The sequence below is a fragment of the Bufo gargarizans genome, chromosome 1, assembly GCF_014858855.1.
Source record: "Bufo gargarizans isolate SCDJY-AF-19 chromosome 1, ASM1485885v1, whole genome shotgun sequence".
Taxonomy (NCBI): domain Eukaryota; kingdom Metazoa; phylum Chordata; class Amphibia; order Anura; family Bufonidae; genus Bufo; species Bufo gargarizans.
Window position 1 is genome coordinate 252346605 of NC_058080.1, and position 17712 is coordinate 252364316.

At 44.9% G+C, this 17712-nt stretch overlaps 1 protein-coding gene across 1 annotated transcript in view; it reads right to left on the reverse strand.

Annotated features, from left to right (window-relative positions):
- Positions 1-17712, reverse strand: part of CENPE (centromere protein E) — a 122538-nt gene that overhangs the window by 58022 nt on the left and 46804 nt on the right. Inside the window, exons 23-29 of the mRNA XM_044277610.1 lie at positions 17368-17415; positions 17204-17290; positions 16368-16676; positions 15101-15250; positions 11867-12163; positions 11533-11673; positions 11338-11448 (exon numbers count right to left, since the gene is read on the reverse strand). Coding sequence (XP_044133545.1) covers positions 11338-11448; positions 11533-11673; positions 11867-12163; positions 15101-15250; positions 16368-16676; positions 17204-17290; positions 17368-17415 — 1143 coding nt within the window. The remainder of the gene's footprint in view (positions 1-11337; positions 11449-11532; positions 11674-11866; positions 12164-15100; positions 15251-16367; positions 16677-17203; positions 17291-17367; positions 17416-17712) is intronic.

Consider the following 17712-nt stretch of genomic DNA (forward strand, 5'->3'; position numbering starts at 1 on the left):
CTTATTCATATGATGGATTGACATTACTTACTCGATTATATGAATGATATGGCTGATGGTATGCCGAATATATAGCGACAGTCAGCTCCAATACACATTGATCCCAATCCTTAAAATCCGGATTACGAACCAGTCTTTTCTTGTCTTATGCACTATAAAGATGGAACACGAACAGGGGGCCGTCAACCACTGAGGAAGGGGTCTGCCTTGTAAATCCCCGAAACGCGTCTGGTATCCCCGAGGAGCCTGGAGGTCATATTTTGTGGGCCAGAGTAATTACCGGAATACATCGGTGTTGCCATACGTAGGTAACCTAAACCACGTGCAACAAACCTTTCCACTGGCGCCAAATTTAAATCAGGACATCAACCCTTGAGACCGGAGCTGTACACCAATACGCTGAGTCGAGGGACTATTATCCAGCGCAAAGGAGCCTCGGGTAAGCACTTGCATATCCCACCCAAAAGCAATCGCATCATACTAACACAGCGGGACGCCGCTGTGCGTATCAGCAGCCAAACTGTTATTCAGTATAATTTCATAGCTGCATACGCTTGGGACTTTGATTTTTCCTACTTGAGAGACCTACTACAAAGACTGGTTGTCGGAGTGGATCACCATACATGGAATTCTTCAGAATTTAACTAGTGAATATCCCTATGTTTGACATTTGAATTCACTATCATATTTTTAATCACACACATCGGGATCTCATTTATCAACTTATTTATTTAAAAAGTATCGAATTGAATCCTCTTTTATTGTTATATTTTATCATTCATATCATCACCAGTACCAAATTTTATTTGCTCTCCTTTTATTTTAATGCTGATATTATATTGTGCTTATTGTACTTCTATTGTGTTTTTGCTGTTATAATAAATTAAAGATCCCTATACTTTTAGTGAGTGCCCCACTTCTATTCTTCATTTATTTATCTCTATCAGACTGGGTGTTGTCTGTTAGCGGGTGCACCTCTTCTGGATCCCCTTCTCATCTTAGTGCGACATTTCCTATACTCAGATTTTGGTATATGTTCCTCTGAGTGCTGAAAGGCATAAAATCATTTTAATAAAGGTTAATATGTCCTGCCATCTCATTGCCCAACATAAAATCTATGTTGGTTAGAGAGTTGTGGCTACTATGACAGAAGTGAAGTACATTCTATCTCTGGGGTGTTTAGCCCTCCAGAGGTCAAACCATCTAAATTCGGTTAGGAACCTATTGAGTTGTGAGGGGTTTCCTAGAAAGCAGTCCAGAAAGGGTTCTAGCATCATGTTTAGATCTCCCATGCATATTACTTTGGCATGTGGATAGGTAGCCGCAAAAATAGGTGCTAAATGTAAAACTTGGAGGGAGAAAAAAAAAAAAAGAAGAGAAAAAAAAAATGAAAAAAAGAGGAGAGAAAAAGAGAAAAAGAAAAAGGAGAGAAGAAAGAAAGAGGCATACCTAGTCCCCCAACATTCCATAAGATTTTTAGTTCAGCCATGGTTTCCAGGATACCGCTCTATTGCCGTCCACCACTGAGTTTTGCTGGATAGCCCATGGAGTAAGATGTTAGCTTCTCTCAGGAGTCTCTTGACATCCATAAAAAGGTGGCTCGTTTCTGCAATTCCATGGAAAAGTCTGGGAAGATGGACACTCTGGTGGCATACTTAAATTCTTCTGGCCAGAGCTAGTATCTTGTCTATCTTTGCAGTTGAGGAACCTGACTAGCTTAAGTCTGGGTGGTGCCCCTGGTGGGGGGTTTAAGTACTATGAGCTATTTCGACCGCATATGCGGAAGAGAAATCAGCATCTGGAAAAAGTTATTTCTCGCCCATATTCATTGGGGGACACAGAGACCGTGGGTATAGCTATGTCCTCTAGGAGGCGTTGACACTAGTAAAAGCTGTTAGCTCCTCCCCTGGCAGCTATAACCCCTCCAGCCTGGAGAGAGAGCTTCAGTTTTTTCTAGGATCTCCTGAAGATTTTTTAATTTTAGTTTATTTTTTCTTCATTCTTTTTCAGATGGGACAACAGTGGTCGCATCGCCTCCCTGTTCTCCCGGGGTAGAGTTGTGCCAGTGCCGGTCATCCGCACTGCTGCCTCCCCCACAGAAGACAAGGTGGACCAGGGTAGACTCACTCCGCCAAAGAGAAGACCCTCCCGCTATACCAGACTCCTGCCACTCCGGTGCCAGCTGCTAAGGAGGTGACCCTGCTCGAAAAAAGGTACCTTATGGGCCCACTTGGGGAGGATGAAGAGAAGAGGAGGAAGATAGGAGAGTATGTTAACCCCCTCCCTCCCCTTCCTATTAAAAGGGTTCTACGGAAAAGGCTCCCTCTTTGGCCAGACACAGGCTTCATTTATCACTAGCCCAGCTTCCAACAGTCTTCCTTCCCTCCTCCTCTGTGCCGTTGATATCCGGGCACATAAAGGGGTTAATACCCAGGTCCCCGCAGGCGCCATTATATTATGCAGCGGGCTCCGTGTGCACCGCTTTGGTCAGAGTGCCTGCGCAACTAACGCTGACAGGGGTCCTTTGGTTGATAAATTCTGCTCCCCTGTGATATTCATCCCTGGAAGTGAGCGCCTAAGTGTGCACCGCTCCAGGAAGCCAACACCAGCTTGGGTCCGGACTCCATATAATCTGGCTCCGCCATCACTGCGGCCCGTGCTCCCACATGCGGGCGCATTTCTCTACCGTCTGGTGCCATTCAAAAGTGCTACCTGCGCTTACAGCGATCGCTGGTGTGTGTGGTACGCGCTGGACCTGTTCACCTGCGCATTCCGTTTCGGCCAGTCGCGGTCATACACAGTGGTCCCCACAGCCCTCGGTGCTCCGGCAGTAGTCGGCCGGGTCCCATAACTTTAGACCCCAGCTTGCGGCCTGCTAGCACACAATTCTTCCTCGGGGAGGGGGGCGGTCTGGCGCGAATTCTTCCTGCCTTGCCTTCTCCCCCTGTAGCTCGCAGAGCCCCACCCCTCTTTCCTCTTGCCCAATTGAGGTGAGGATCCTAGATTACATCTATCTATATATAATAAAAAAAAATAAAACAAGTCCATTCGGGTCCTCCCCCCAGTCTGTGTCACACTGGGCCTGTGTCCTATCACGGTCAAAAAAAAAAAAAAAAAAAAAAAAAAAGAAGAGGACCCTTCAGTTTTCCATTCACCCTCTGGGGCAGTGTGGTTGCCATGCGCTGCCTGCGCAATCCGACTATGTACATCCGGACCTTCCCAAACACCCTCCGGGGTCGTTTGGTTGTTAAAACGCTACCTGCGCAAATCCAATTGTGTACATCCGGACTTCCAAATCACCCTCGGAATCAGTGGTTCGATCTCTGCCGTGATTCCGGTACGATCTTCCAAGATGGCGTCCGTGGTAGACAGCAGTACTTGTCGTATGCATTGCCCCCTTCCTCAGGCGGAGTATTGCACTTCTACTGGATGTGCAGTACACCCTTGGTTATTACCTTCCTCTATTGGGGTCTAACCGCACTACCACTGTTTCAGTGCCGGCAGTAGTCGTTCCCCCAATTATTAGGTGGGGAAACAGTTTTCCCACTGGGGACAGTACTTAAGGCAAGCATTAGCCTCTTGCATAGGTGGCGCTATGGCATTGTCCCTGGTTCAGTGTTTACTGCATGTCTTACCCCCTTACATAGGTGGGGTGTGGATACGGGACTCTCCTTATGCCTTGCCCTTTCCGTAAGAGGCGTACTCTCTCTACTTGGATTCAGTTCCTGCTAGATGCATTACCACACTCATGGTGGCCATTTGCACTACCACTAGTGTAGTGCTTGCCGTAAGAATTACCCCCTTTAAATAGTGGGATAATTGCAACATTGCCCTTTCCACGACTGATCCACTACCGTGGGGAATGAGTACACATCTTGGATGTTGCACTTCAACTACACCACGGTTATAGTTGTCTTAGCTTCTTTTACAAGTGGTGCGTAGAGAGTGTCGATACACGCTGGTGCCCTGTACTCCTCTTCTCATGGTATTTCGGTGCCGCCAGGGATACGGTGGCTGTTTCCACGTTGTATCGTTGTCCTTGGTGCAGTTTTCGGGGGTTGCCCAGCGTCCCCTATATCCATGGCCCTCCTCTGTCCCAATATGGGTCTTCAACAAGATGTAGTGCGTACACCATGGCACGTAATATTGTGATTACGTTTCAGCAAGTCGAGTGTTACACTGACTATTCCCTAGCCACCATTTCTGATGTGGGAAGTGGTTGTGCTGGCACTCTGGTTTAGCATTGCAGCGTGTTTTCCTCCGCGGATGCAGATTTTTGACGCTGGTACTAGCGTTCGCAGTCGCTGCAGTGGGGCATTCCCTCAGGTAGGGGGTTCTACCCTGACGCTGGCTTGGCGGTTGTTCCTGTCTAACACCCTTCCCTGGAGAAGTATTTAAGATGGTCTCTCTTTCCTGAGGCAGTATGGTACCATGGCCTCTACCAGATCCCTCTAGTCTGCCCCTCAGCTTGTGCTGGCTGGCGCATTGCGGCTACTACAGTACAGGGGTCCTGGAGTAGCAATTACATACTCTGGCTCCTCCTACACGACTCCTTCGTCAGGTGACGAATTCTTCTAATGCTAGATTCTGTAGCGTACGCTGCATGACCTCCTCCTTAGGCAGAGTATGGCACCGCCACTATCATCTGGTGGCTACTTCGGTGTAGTGCCAGTCTCAGATGGGAAATGGGCTTTGCCTTGCCATTTGTTCTTCAGTTTTTCTTTTCCTTTTCTGGCTCAGGGTTCACGGCCACTCCGCAAACCTTGGTAGCTCCTACGTGACTACTTCCCCTCATCTATGTAGATGCAGGGATTGGTTCTGTGTTTTTTTTTTCTTCCAAGTCCTGTTCCGGACCTACTGTTGGGCTGTTAAATTTTTTCCAACTCCTACCCGTTGGTCCTGGTGTACTACCTGTATCTACAACTAGCTCTCAAGACTCGACTAGTGACTGCCATGTCAGTCCGATGTAGTCAGGCCTTTTCACTGCACGTTCCGTGGCTAGGCTACGAGACTCACTACGCCAGGCTGTCAAGACTGTTGATGAAGTTTCATTTCTGGAACGGAACACCCCTTCTATTCTTCCTCTTCAAGGCAGGAGTTTTTTCTCTCGTCTTGGTCTGTTCGAAAACTTCTGTCAAGCAGTTTTGCTACTCCATCAATACACTGTCGTTGACGGAACTCCGACGCCGGTGATTCTCTTATCGTCTCTGCTTTTACCTAGCCAATGTGTTGTTTCTTTGGCGCATGGGTCCCTCCATACCATCCTCTTTTACCGCCTTGGGATCTGACCTTAGTCCTTTCAAAGCTACAGAATTCTCCCTTTGAACCCTTGCGGGAGATGTCTCTCCAGCTTCGGTCCTGGAAGGTGTTTTTTTTCTTGTGGCCATCACATCCATCAGATGGGTGTCCGGCTTGCAGAGAATCTCCTAGTTCTAACAGGGATAAGCGGTTCCCCGGCCCGTTCATTCCCCTCCCCCACGACAGCACCTTAGAGAGATGGCTCTGCCCCAGGACAGGAAACCTGCAGCATAAAAAGGTGGAGCCGCTCTCCCACCTCAGTGAGGTTTCCTGTCCTGGTACGGGAGCCTGCAGTGTCGTCCTGACCTGGAAGTCCCGGTAGAAGCCGGAGGGTTGGGGCGGCATATGGTACCTGCCCGTTTGTTTCCCCGCAGGCGCGGGGACGAAGTTCCGGATCACAGGGCAGAAGGTGCTGGTCCCTCAGGCGAGGAGGACAGCACCGGCGGCTGGAAGGTGGCCAGAAGGCCTTGGTGGTTCTGCAGACTAGCCGGGACGCCGCCGGATGTAGACACGGCGTCTAAGACCGGAAGAGCCATGCGTTCCACGGCCGTGCGCTTCCGGTCAGGTGACCGGAAGTTCGGCATCCCGGCAATTTTAAACCGGCTCCAGGCAGGTATGAGGAGCTAGGGTGTTCTGGACGCAGATATCTGAAATTCAGAGGCCAGAAAGTGGACCAGAGGGGTTCCAGTGCTATTTTGGCGTGGTGGGTCTGCAGGAGCTGTGATCTCTCAGGTGAGAGGAACACTTGGTGGCAGTATGTAACTTGGGCATTGTTGTATCAGTGCAGGTTTTTGCCCTCACTATGGACGGAGAGGAGGTCTGAAAGTGTGGATGTGGAGATCCTGCCACCGGTATTGTGAGTCCTATTCTCGGTCTTTAGAGAGGTCTAGACTGTTCCTCAGTTTTGGGCATGTTCCTTTTTTCTTAGACTGTGCCTAAGAAGGTGGCGGCAAAGAAAAAGAACAAAGAATGCCCTATCTGCAAGTGCCCGTTTTCTTCTTACACTAAAAAGCTCTGTCAGCAGTGCATTGAGAAGACGGTGGCTGAGGAGACTCCAAGTCTTTTGAAAGACCTTAAGTCGATCATGTCTGAAGTAAAAAATTCCCTGAGAAGTAGGAAGAGGAGAAGAACAGTGAGGCAGGAGTCCGACGTGGAATCGGAGGATAGCGATTCTTTCTCCGGGAATGAGGACTCTGACGATTCCCTTTCTTCTGAGGATAATATAAGAGAAGGAAAGTTCCTATTTCCAGCGGAAGATACGGACAAATTGTTAAAAAAGTTATCCGATCTACCTTGGAGTTGGAGGATACCAGAGAGGATAGATCGGTAGAGGATGTTGTGTTTGAGGGACTTAGGGAAAGAAAGCGTAGGTGTTTCCCTGTCCATAGGTCTATTTCAGCGGTGATATAAAAGGAATGGGGAAAAAAACGGATAAAAAGCCGTTCATTTCTAAGACCTTTAAACGGAAGTATCCATTCGAGGAAGAAGCGTCTACATCTTGGGACAAGGCCCCGAAACTGGATGTAGCCATTTCCAAAATTTCTAAAAAATCCTCACTGCCCTTTGAGGACATGGGATTCCTAAAGGACCCCTTAGATAAAAGAATTGACTATAAAGAGTTTTCTATAAACTCATCAGGTGCCCGACCTGCTTTTTCAGGCAAGCTGATGATTCTAATATTGTTTCTGCGAAGTCTGTTTTCTAGGTCATCTGCTTTTTGTTTCCAGAGCTCCGCTTTGGTGTTAAGCTCAGAAATTGATCTGGAACCGTGGCAGTAGTGTCTTCTATGCATGATATACGCTCTTCAGTGTGTTGAGCTCTTTCTCACAGGTTGTGCAGATCTTGGCGCAGTAGTCCCAGGTTACTCTCGACTTCGTCTAAGGCTACTTTCACACTAGCGTTTTGTGCGGATCAGTCACGGACGGATCCATTCAGATAATATAACCGTCTGCATCTGTTATGAACGGATCCGTGTGTATTATCTACAACATAGCCAAGACGGATCAGTCTTGAACACCATTGAAAGTTAATGGAGGACGGATCCGTTTTCTATTGTGCAAGTGAAAACGGATCCGTCCCCATTGACTTACATTGTGTGTCAGAACTGATCCGTTTGGCTCAGTTTCATCAGACAGACACCAAAATGCTGTAAGCAGCATTTTGGTGTCTGTCTCCAAAGCAGACTGGAGACTGAACTGATGCATTCTGAGCGGATCTTGGTGCATACTGATTAGTTTTGGACCACTTGAGAGCCCTGAACGGATCTCACAAACAGAAAGCCATCTCACAAACAGAAAGCCAAAACGCGAGTGTGAAAGTAGCCTAAATTTCCCTGTGAGAGATGTCTTGCACGCAGTGATATCTTCCAAGACTTGAGCAGATACCCGTTTAAGCGTGAGCTCTTAATCCCCTTCAGAAGGAGTTCTAGGAGCCAGTGCATCTGAAGCATTTTTTTGTGGCCCCATCGTTATAGCAAGATAATAGCCAGTATGCAACAAGTGAAGCTGGTTCCAATACTTTAGGTGGTGCTCTTTATTGTCTCGTGTAATAAATCTTCCAGAATTGTTAGGGGATATTAGCCTGGCGTAGTCTTCTGCCTCTATGAGTACACTTCAAACTGTATATCAAGCACATCCAGGGACTATACGCAAAGGATTGTCTGTGCTGTATAGGGAGGTGGTAATCAACCTATTGCTACAGGAGCCTACTGTGCTCCTTCCTCCTGCTGCAGGAGAGCCGTCAAGATGGCCGACTGGTGGGAAATTGAGGGGACCTTCAGGACAAGCCATCTGCCAGACCCTCTCCCTGTATGCCTCACCATGCGCATAAGTACAGTGTATCACTGTATTGTGGCGGCAGCAGGGAGCGCACGGCGTCATAGCAACCCATGACGCCGTGCGCTGCTGCACTCAGAGGAATCCAGGCCGCGGTTACACGGACCGCTCACGGCCATGTGAATTCGGCCTAAGTCCGCCGCTCCTTCTGCACTCTTCGCATTTGGTCCTGCTCCCGACACCGCTCCTGATGCAGCTCCCAGCGCTCTCTGTGATCAGCAGGGCTCAGTCAGGGGTCTTTATTTATCTTTTAAATGGCCTGTAGAAGCCAGGATTTGTCCAGGACTGTAGTTGCAGCCACGGAGCCTCTCACATACGTCCAGCCATCTTGGCTGCTGGCCATGCCCCCCACTTGAGCTATTCTCAAAAGGGGCTGTCCGCTGTATTCATATTGATGACTTATCCTCAGTCCGACAACCAGGCACCCGCGCCAATCAGCTGTTTGAAAAAGTTCAGGTTGCAGTAATGACATTTATAAAACACAACTTGCATGTAGCCCTAGCTTCAAAGGGAATTTATCAGAAAATAGCAGTTTAAGAATTTTTGCAATGTTCATATTTATCACCAACCCCAATAAGGCTGACCATTCCTGTTCTGTGGAGATCAGAATTAAATTTTCTCTTCACAGACAGGATTACAATTGCATAGAAAGTGTTGGCAGATAAGAACCATTTGGCCCATCTAGTCTGTTCAAAGTACTGAATACTATGGATAGCCCCTGGCCCTATCTTATATGAAGGATGGCCTTATGCCTATCCCATGCATGCTTAAACTCCTCCACTGTATTTGCAGCTACCACTTCTGCAGGAAGGCTATTCCATGCATCCACTACTCTCTCAGTAAAGTAATACTTCCTGATATTACTTTTAAACCTTTGCCCCTCTAATTTAAAACTATGTCCTCTTGTAGCAGTTTTTCTTCTTTTAAATATTCTCTCTCCTCTTTTACCTTGTTGATTCCCTTTATGTATTTAAAAGTTTCTATCATATCCCTTCTGTCTAGTCTTTCTTCCAAGCTATACATGTTAAGGTCCTTTAATCTTTCCTGGTAAGTTTTATCCTGCAATCCATGTACCAGTTTAGTAGCTCTTCTCTGAACTCTCTCCAAAGTATCAATATCCTTCTGGAGATATGGTCTCCAGTACTGAGCACAATACTCCAAATGAGGTCTCACTAGTGCTCTGTAGAGCGGCATGAGCACCTCCCTCTTTCTACTGGTAATGCCTCTCCCTATACACCCAAGCATTCTGCTAGCATTTCCTGCTGCTCTATGACATTGTCTGCCTACCTTTAAGTCTTCTGAAATAATGACCCCTAAATCCCTTTTCTTAGATACAGAGGTTAGGACTGTATCACCGATTTTATATTCTGCTCTTGGGTTTTTATGCCCCAGGTGCATTATCTTGCACTTATCAACATTAAATTTTAGTTGCCAGATTTTTGACCATTCCTCTAGTTTTCCTAAATCCTTTTCCATTTGGTGTATCCCTCCAGGAACATCAACCCTGTTACAAATCTTTGTGTCATCAGCAAAAAGACACACCTTACCAACGAGGCCTTCTGCAATTTCACTGCTAAAGATATTAAACAATATGGCTGCCAGAACAGATCCCTGAGGTACCTCACTGGTAACAAGACCATAGTCTGAATATACTCCATTGACTACAACCCTCTGTTGCCTGTCCCTCAGCCACTGCCTAATCCATTCAACAATATGGGAGTCCAAGCACAAAGACTGCAATTTATTGTGGGACAGTATCAAAAGCCTTACTAAGGTCTAGATAAGCTATGTCTACTGCATCAAAAAAATAAAATAAAAAATTCAATAAGATTAGTTTGACATGATCTCCCTGAAGTAAACCCATGCTGTTTTTCATCTTTCAATCCATGGGATTTTAGATGTTACACAATCCTCTCCTTAAGTATGGTTTCCATTAATTTCCCCACTATTGATGTTAGGCTTACTGGCCTATAGTTGCCCGATTCCTCTGGCAGAACTAGCTATTTTGGTTTTCCAGTTTACATCAGGAAGATTAAAGTCTCCCATAATGATAACTTCCCCTTTCAATGTCATTTTAGCCATTTCTTCAACTAGTAGATCTAATTTTTTGACTTGGCCAGGTGGTCTGTATATCACATCTTCACGAGTTACCTTATGATCATCAAGCTGCAACGTTACCCAAACTGACTCTAAATTGGTCCTGCTAACTTAGATTAGATTTTATGCCATCTTTCACATACAGGGCCACCCCTCCCCCTTTGTCTTCTGTATTTCCTATATAGAGAGAACCCTGGTATCTTTATATCCCAGTCATTACTCCCATTCAACCATGTATCAGTAACAGCCACTAAATCTATATTCTCAGATGCCATTATAGACTCAAGTTCATTGATCTTATTCCCTAAACTGTAAGCATTTGTAGACAAGACTGAGCTGGTCATTTCTTAACCTATGTGCTACTGGCATCTTCTGGCATTGTTCCAGGGGGCAGTCGGACTGCTGGATTATCACTCTTTTGCCCCTTTCCTAGTTTAAATGCTCCTTAGCAAATAATTTGAACTGTTCACTGAGGACATTCGTTCCTTTGAGAGAAAGATGCAAACCATCTTTATTGTACAGTTCTTTTCCATTCCAACAAGAGCTAACATGAGACACAAAGCCAAACCCTTGGTTCAGACACCATTCACCAAGGCATACATTGAATTCCTTAATGTGCATCTGCCTGTCATGCTGAAGGTTATGCACAGGCAAAACTGCAGAGAATGAAACAGTCAATGCAACCTCCCGGATATCATTACCAAGTGTGTGAAAAGCTTCCTTCACCTTTGAAACCTATTTGCAAGCCAGATCATTTGTTCCAAGATTGACAATATCCACATCCCTTTCCAAAGTAGGTGATGGGCACAGCCTATCTACTCCCTCTCCCTGCACAAGCCACGGGAACATGTCTAGAAAACTTTCCCACAGAAGTAAATGAACATCTCCTGTCCAGCGTGTCTATGATACACGTGGCTGATGTAAAGCATATGTTTAAATGTTGTTAAAAATGAGTTGTACAGTGCTACAATACTGATGGCCTCTCCTCAGGATAGGTCAACAATATCAGATCAGCAGGATTCTGACTCCCGACAATCAGTGATATGCAAAGGTAACTGATTGAGAGGAGAGTCATATTCACTATGTAGAACTGTAACACGATACTTACATTTTCGCCCACCTTAATTTCATTCACTTGAGTGCTGAGAGATTCCAGTAGCTCAGTTTTAACCTTAACTTCATCCAGGGCACATCTTAACTCTTCCTGTGTGTCTATGGACTGTAACAAAAAAATACACATAAATCACAAACAATAGTGGAACGTACAGAGTCCTGCAGGAAGACGTTTATTGGCATTGCTTACCATTTCTATGTTCTCCTGTAAGTCCAGCTTCAGTTGATCTCTTTCAGCGGTTAGGTTTTTCAGAGTTTCATGTAACACATCTTTGTCTTGAAGCAAGGCCAGCATCTGTTCTTGTAGCTGGAGACCTTTTTCATCATTTTCCTGTAACAGAAATCATAAATAAAAGCTGCATCCATTTACTTAGATGCCTGGTCAACTAAAATGATTGAATGGCATGTCTGTTTCGGTATTATGCACTCCATGCTCTGTATGCTCAGATTTCTTCATGGCAAATTATTACCAACCTGGTCTTTGGACTAAAAGCATCTAGCAAGTTATGTTGTATGTTACAAACCTGTTGCAATTGTCTATTTAGAGCCTTTTCCAGAACTCCGCTTTCTTGGAGATTTGTACTGCTGTTCATTAGCTCATCCACATCCCCAGATTTCAGCTGCTCTTCAAGCTTTTGCTTGAGCTCATTATTTTCTTCCTCCACCTTAGACAAAGACATCTCTGCAGATTGCATACGTTCCTGGAGAAGCTTCATCTCCGAAATCAGGCTTTGATGGACTCTTTCAAGTTCTGTTTTCTCATTTGTAAGAGTTTCATACTTTGCTTCATTTTCTTGTAGTTTTTCAGTTATTGTGGATAGCTGCAAGTATAAAATAATAATAAAAAAATAAAAAGGAGTCCGTCAGTAGTTCTCCGGACTCCTCCAAACTGCTGACAGCACTATATAGGTGAGCATGACCAAGACAAAAATCACATTTTAATGAGCCCCTTCCCCAATCACAAATGCCCAGGAGGCAGTCCCTTCTGTTCAGTGGCTTCAGCTCTGCACCACTCGCCAGCCGCTTAGCTTTGAAGGAGATCTCCATCTCCTCATTGGGCACTAGTGTGGTCACTCAGAAGGGAGCAGCAAGGGAACATTGTGGAAAATCCAGGGCAATGAAGGGACCAACTCCTGAACAATTGTGATCATTGTGCCATGAGGATTAAATTTGGATTTCTTGGCCATCATTCGAGTTATGTTCACACTGGTCTTCCATGACCTATAGAGTGCTGTCTAGACACTATTTAAGAGGGCATTCACATCACATACAATGGGGGCATATCAGTAATATATGCCACCATTGTCCGATAGGTGCGGGTCACACCTCTGGGAGAACGGAGCGGGGAGGGCTGTGGCTGGAGTCCACCACAACCAAGTCAGTCCACCACCAAGCGCCGCGCCCCCCCCCCGCACAGGTGTGGCTCCTGCTCCCATTCATTTCTATGGGGCAGACAGAACTAGACGAGCCAGCGCTCGGCTATTTTTGGTGGCCCAGTTGAAATGAATGGAGGTTGGCGGCGCATGTGCACTGCGTCCTCCATTAATTTCCCCGCTCCGTTCTAGTTGTAGGTGCCTAGTGATATGCCCCCCATTGTATGTGATGGCAAAACCCCTTTAAAGGAAAAGCGGGCAGACAAATATGAGAATTTCGAAGTTCTGCTAACACCCTTTTAGTGGAGTCAAATATTTCTGTAACCAAAAGAGAATTTTATGTAAAATGTTTATCCTGCAGATAAATGATCAGATAGCTAGGAGGCATGGGGGAAGTGGTGGACATAAGGTGTAATTAAATAAGCTTTTATTTTGGGATGATTATAAGCATAAGAGGAAAATACAGCAATTTTGGCTTCGTTATAGAGGAGTAGTTATTAAAGTCTGTAGGGGCTGGAGCACAAGTGAAGACACAGGGCCTGACCACAGTCTGTTGGTAAGTTACTATTGGATGGTAGAGCAAAGTGGATGGATGCCACAGTTACACTGGCAAAAAAAATAAAAATTATCTGCCATCAATCTCCAGCCTATCAGTTCACATTTCAATGTATGTTAAATGGGCAAAACATGGCCCAACAGCGCTCATCATAATAAAAGGCAACCTGTCAGGAGCTTAATGTTATCTGAACCACAGGCAGCATGAAAGACCTGCAGGCTCCCTGGTTACTCAAACTCTGGACCATATCAGAGAATCATGGTGGCTTTATCCATTCTGATACCTAGCTGAACCTGGTGGTTAGAAGCCAGTAGGGAGCTGCCCTGCGCGACTTCTCATCCACAGCACTTTTTTTTATTTTTTATTGTTGTCTGTAACCAAGGGAGCCTGGCACTATATTATGTTATGCTACCTGTCATTCAGGTAGAATGGAGCTCCTGGCAGGTTCCCTTCACTAACCAAAGGAAGCATATCAGGAAGTTGCTTTATAGGCAGTTTCCTAACATTTAACTGCAATGCCACCTCGGAGAGTGATTTAATTAGTTGGCCTCCAGGCACTGGCAGTATAATGACCATTTCAAACGAGCAAGGCGATCGCAGGAATCACGCTCCGTGTGCGAGCGTGATCCTCCATTCTGGACTTGCAGGAGAGCATGGCATGATCATGATTTATAATGCCATGTGCCTCTGCTTGACCTTTTTGCCACAGGATTCTACTGACAGCTTTACGCGAGTATGATTCTGTAGAAGTAAGGTCAAGCAGAGGCAAAAAAGCATAATAAATCAGTATAATGCTGTGTGCACCTGCAAGTCCAGAACGGAGGATCACGCTCACACACGAAGCGCAATTTCCGGACTGCAAATACTGATTGGGGGGGGGGGGGGGGAAATAAAGTGTAATCAAACAAGCTTTGATTTTGGGAGAATTATAAGCATACAAAAACACAGCAATTTTGGCTTATTTTTTTTACTTGTTTTCCCACTAATACTACTTAGGCTATGTTCACATCTGTGGCAGATACCTTTAGTAGTCTGTTCCAGCAGAGACGGACTACTGGAGTTGCCGTATCTGGCCGGACACTGCTGGATCCCTATCGACTATACCACTTTAATGCTGAGGTATTCGTCACCATTCATGCTAGAATCCAGCCAGATCCAAATACAGTCAGTGGGGATCTGTTGGTGCGAGATCGGTAACGCAGTAGTGTGGTACTCTGCTGGAGTTAAATGTTGCAGATGTGAACCTACCCTTATAGCCTATCCACAAGATGGGTGATAAGTAGCTGATCACTGTGGGTTCCATGCTGAGACCCTCTGATCAGAAGAATGGAGGCATGTTTCACTCAGCAATCTGCATAGGTATGAAAAGAGCAGGAGTCACATGTACACAGCCTCCCAATTCTCATGGGGAATTTTGGGACCTCCATTTTCATAACCGCTAGAGGGTACTTGCTAGGGGATAAGTATTCTTACAGGGAAACCTCTTCAAGAGACTTCAAGAAAAGTTATGTTCCCAAGGGAAAAAAAAAAAAAAAAAAAAAAAGATGCAAGGAAGGACCAGTATGTTGTCCTTACTGTATTTTTTTATCATTCATACTAGGCTCTGGGATACTGTGGAGATGTGGACATTCAGTGCTTATTACTATGCACATGACACATCCTTCAAAGAAATGGATATAGATGTGGAATGGGATCCTGGGTGTTTTTAATAAACAGGATGGATGGTTATTGGCAAACCATTTTAGAACCAATTGTTCATATGCAGGTAGTGTGAAGAAACGTTCACTACTAAAGTCACAAAAAGCTGAAATCTGGGTCCTTTAACTAACCTTCTCCTCTAGAACGTTTCCTTGGTCGTCTGCTTGGGACGAGACATCTCCAGCACAGTCAGCAAGTTGTTTTTGTAGGTCAGTAACTAGTTGCTTCTGCTGTTTAAGTTCCTCCAGTGTTATCCTCAGTTCATCCTGAGTTTCAATGGACTGTTCAGTGTACAAAAAAGATTTTAGCACAGATATTATGGGCGACGCTAAACAATTGTTTTTCTTACGAAAACTAATTTAAGTACTGTAAATTGACTTTAAAAACTACACAGCAGTTTCCTGACAACTGTAAGTATTACATGTCCATTTCATAGAGAGTCAACAGAATGAAAAGACAACAGTGCAGTATAGTTAATGGTCAGCCACAAAGCTTCCAAAAAAAGCCCAGTGAAGGCCTCCTAGGCAATTATTGTAAGGAACTTCTGCAATGTAAAAACACACTCAAACTCACCTACTCCTTGCTTATTCTTTCCAGCTCTCATCACTGGTCTTCCAATCTCAGTCTTCTGGGCAGACAGGGTCACTGCAGCCAATGACTGGACTCAGGGGTGACTTGTCCATAAACATGACACCATTACTGGTTCAACTGCTGCTTGGAGACATCACCGCTGAGGCCAGTCGTTGTCTAGTGGTAACTTTATCCATCCAAAAGTTTACATATAGGGACTAGAAGACCAGTGAAGGGAGCGAGAAAGGAATGGCAGGGGACAGGAGAGTGTTTTGTCCCCTATAGACAAATCATTTTAGGGTGTTCTGTCAGTTATTTAAAGGTTTATCCAGTTCTTGAAAGTGTATGGCCTACCATTAGGATTCTACATTGGTGAGGTCCTGCAACGCTGTGGATCAGCTGTTTGAAGGAGATTCGTCCCCTTCATCACAATGTGAATGGAACGGAACTGCAATAACAGGAGCAGCTGCTACTAAAAGTACGGAGCAGTGTAAACAATGGATGGGATGCAGTGCTGCAATATTCAGACCCCCAGTCTAATGTTCATGGCCTATCCTAAGAAAAGGCCATCAACTTTAAAGAAACAGAAAACCCACCTTTAAAAGGTTAGGGTACACTTCAAGATGCAGCCTACTGGTTGATCTCCAATACTTTAGAGAGATCTAGATAGGTCATTCACATTCACGTTGTATTCATGCCGCCAGGACTTCCAACCAAAGGAGCAGAGACAGACAGAAGGACGCTGCTCCCCACCACTGGAGTAATTATATAAGCTCATTTATAAAAAGGACTTTGTGTGTAAAAGGTGGATAAATAGTAAATCTTTACCAGTTCAATGTTTTCATTTAAATCCAGTCTTAGGCTGTTCTTCTCAGCTTCAAGGTCTTCCACCTTAACAAGAAGCTCATCTCGAAGCTGGACAGTCAGTTTTAGAACTTCTTGGAGCTCTTCCAGTTTACTAGAAGCTTCAGCATTCTCTGGCTGCATTACAGTCAAGGAAGAGACGCGCAACTGCTCCTGAAGGTGCTCCTTTTCAGAGAACAATGCTCTATATTTCTCCTCCAATTCTTGGTTTTCTTTGCACAACTCAGACTGCTTTTCCATTTGCTGCTTAAGAGTGGTAACTTCACAAGACAGCTACGTGAAAAATAAAACCAAATTTCATTAAAAATGAGGAGTAAAATTATTAGCAGGAATCCAATTAAAAAACTACTGACCTCTCTAACCCGTGATCATTCAAAATGTGTATATGTCGATTATCTGGTGTAAAAGTTTTAGTCCATGTTTAATTACAACTTAATGGAGTTGTCCAAGAATACCGAGACAGATCACTGGGGTCCAAGACTGGGATGTGGCCATCATGCAAGTGCTGTAGTCTCTTCAATGTTTACTTTGGTCCATACACCAGAACTTCATATACCTAATGGTTCCTATTCGGTGTACTGCACCATTGTCCCCTTTATTAGAACAGTGTACATAGTGTTCTTGTGTACGGACTGCAAAAACACTCAGAAGGCTGCGGCGGTCATAGCCCCGTCAAAAAACAGATAGGAGAGGGTGCCGAGAGAGTTCTACCTCAGTAATTTGACATTAATGACATATCCTAAAGCTAGGCTATCAACATAGTTATCGCAAACTAACCTTTTTAAATCTATTAAACTTACATTATTCACTGCACCTTGGAGATTATCATTCTCCATACATGAAGATTCAAGCAATCCTTCCAATTCTTTAACACGAGTTTCCAGTTCCTGTAAAGAGCACCAAGAAGAAGTTGAAACATGCATTGCATCGAGTATTTCTGCCAAATGCTCTCAAAGAATATTACCTGTTTAGCCTGAAGCAGCTTATCTTTCTCCTCCAGAGCGGCTGAGAGCTATAAATGGTGGAATAAACGGGAAAATATTACAAACCTTCAAGGTGGAAAATACACAAAATGGGGCAGGCATACTAAGACTGGTGTTTCATATGCTAGTCTTAGTCTAAAGTCTGCAGGTACAAAAAGGTGCCAAATTAGTTAAGCGGCACAGGCCTCTTAAAAAAACTTGGCACATCTTCCAGCAGTTTGTTTGCAGAAATTCTAATATATATCATCTATGAGCTGGTGTAGATTTGAACTATAATTTACACCAGTTTCTCATAAAATGATAGTAAGTGTCCTACAACATTTGGC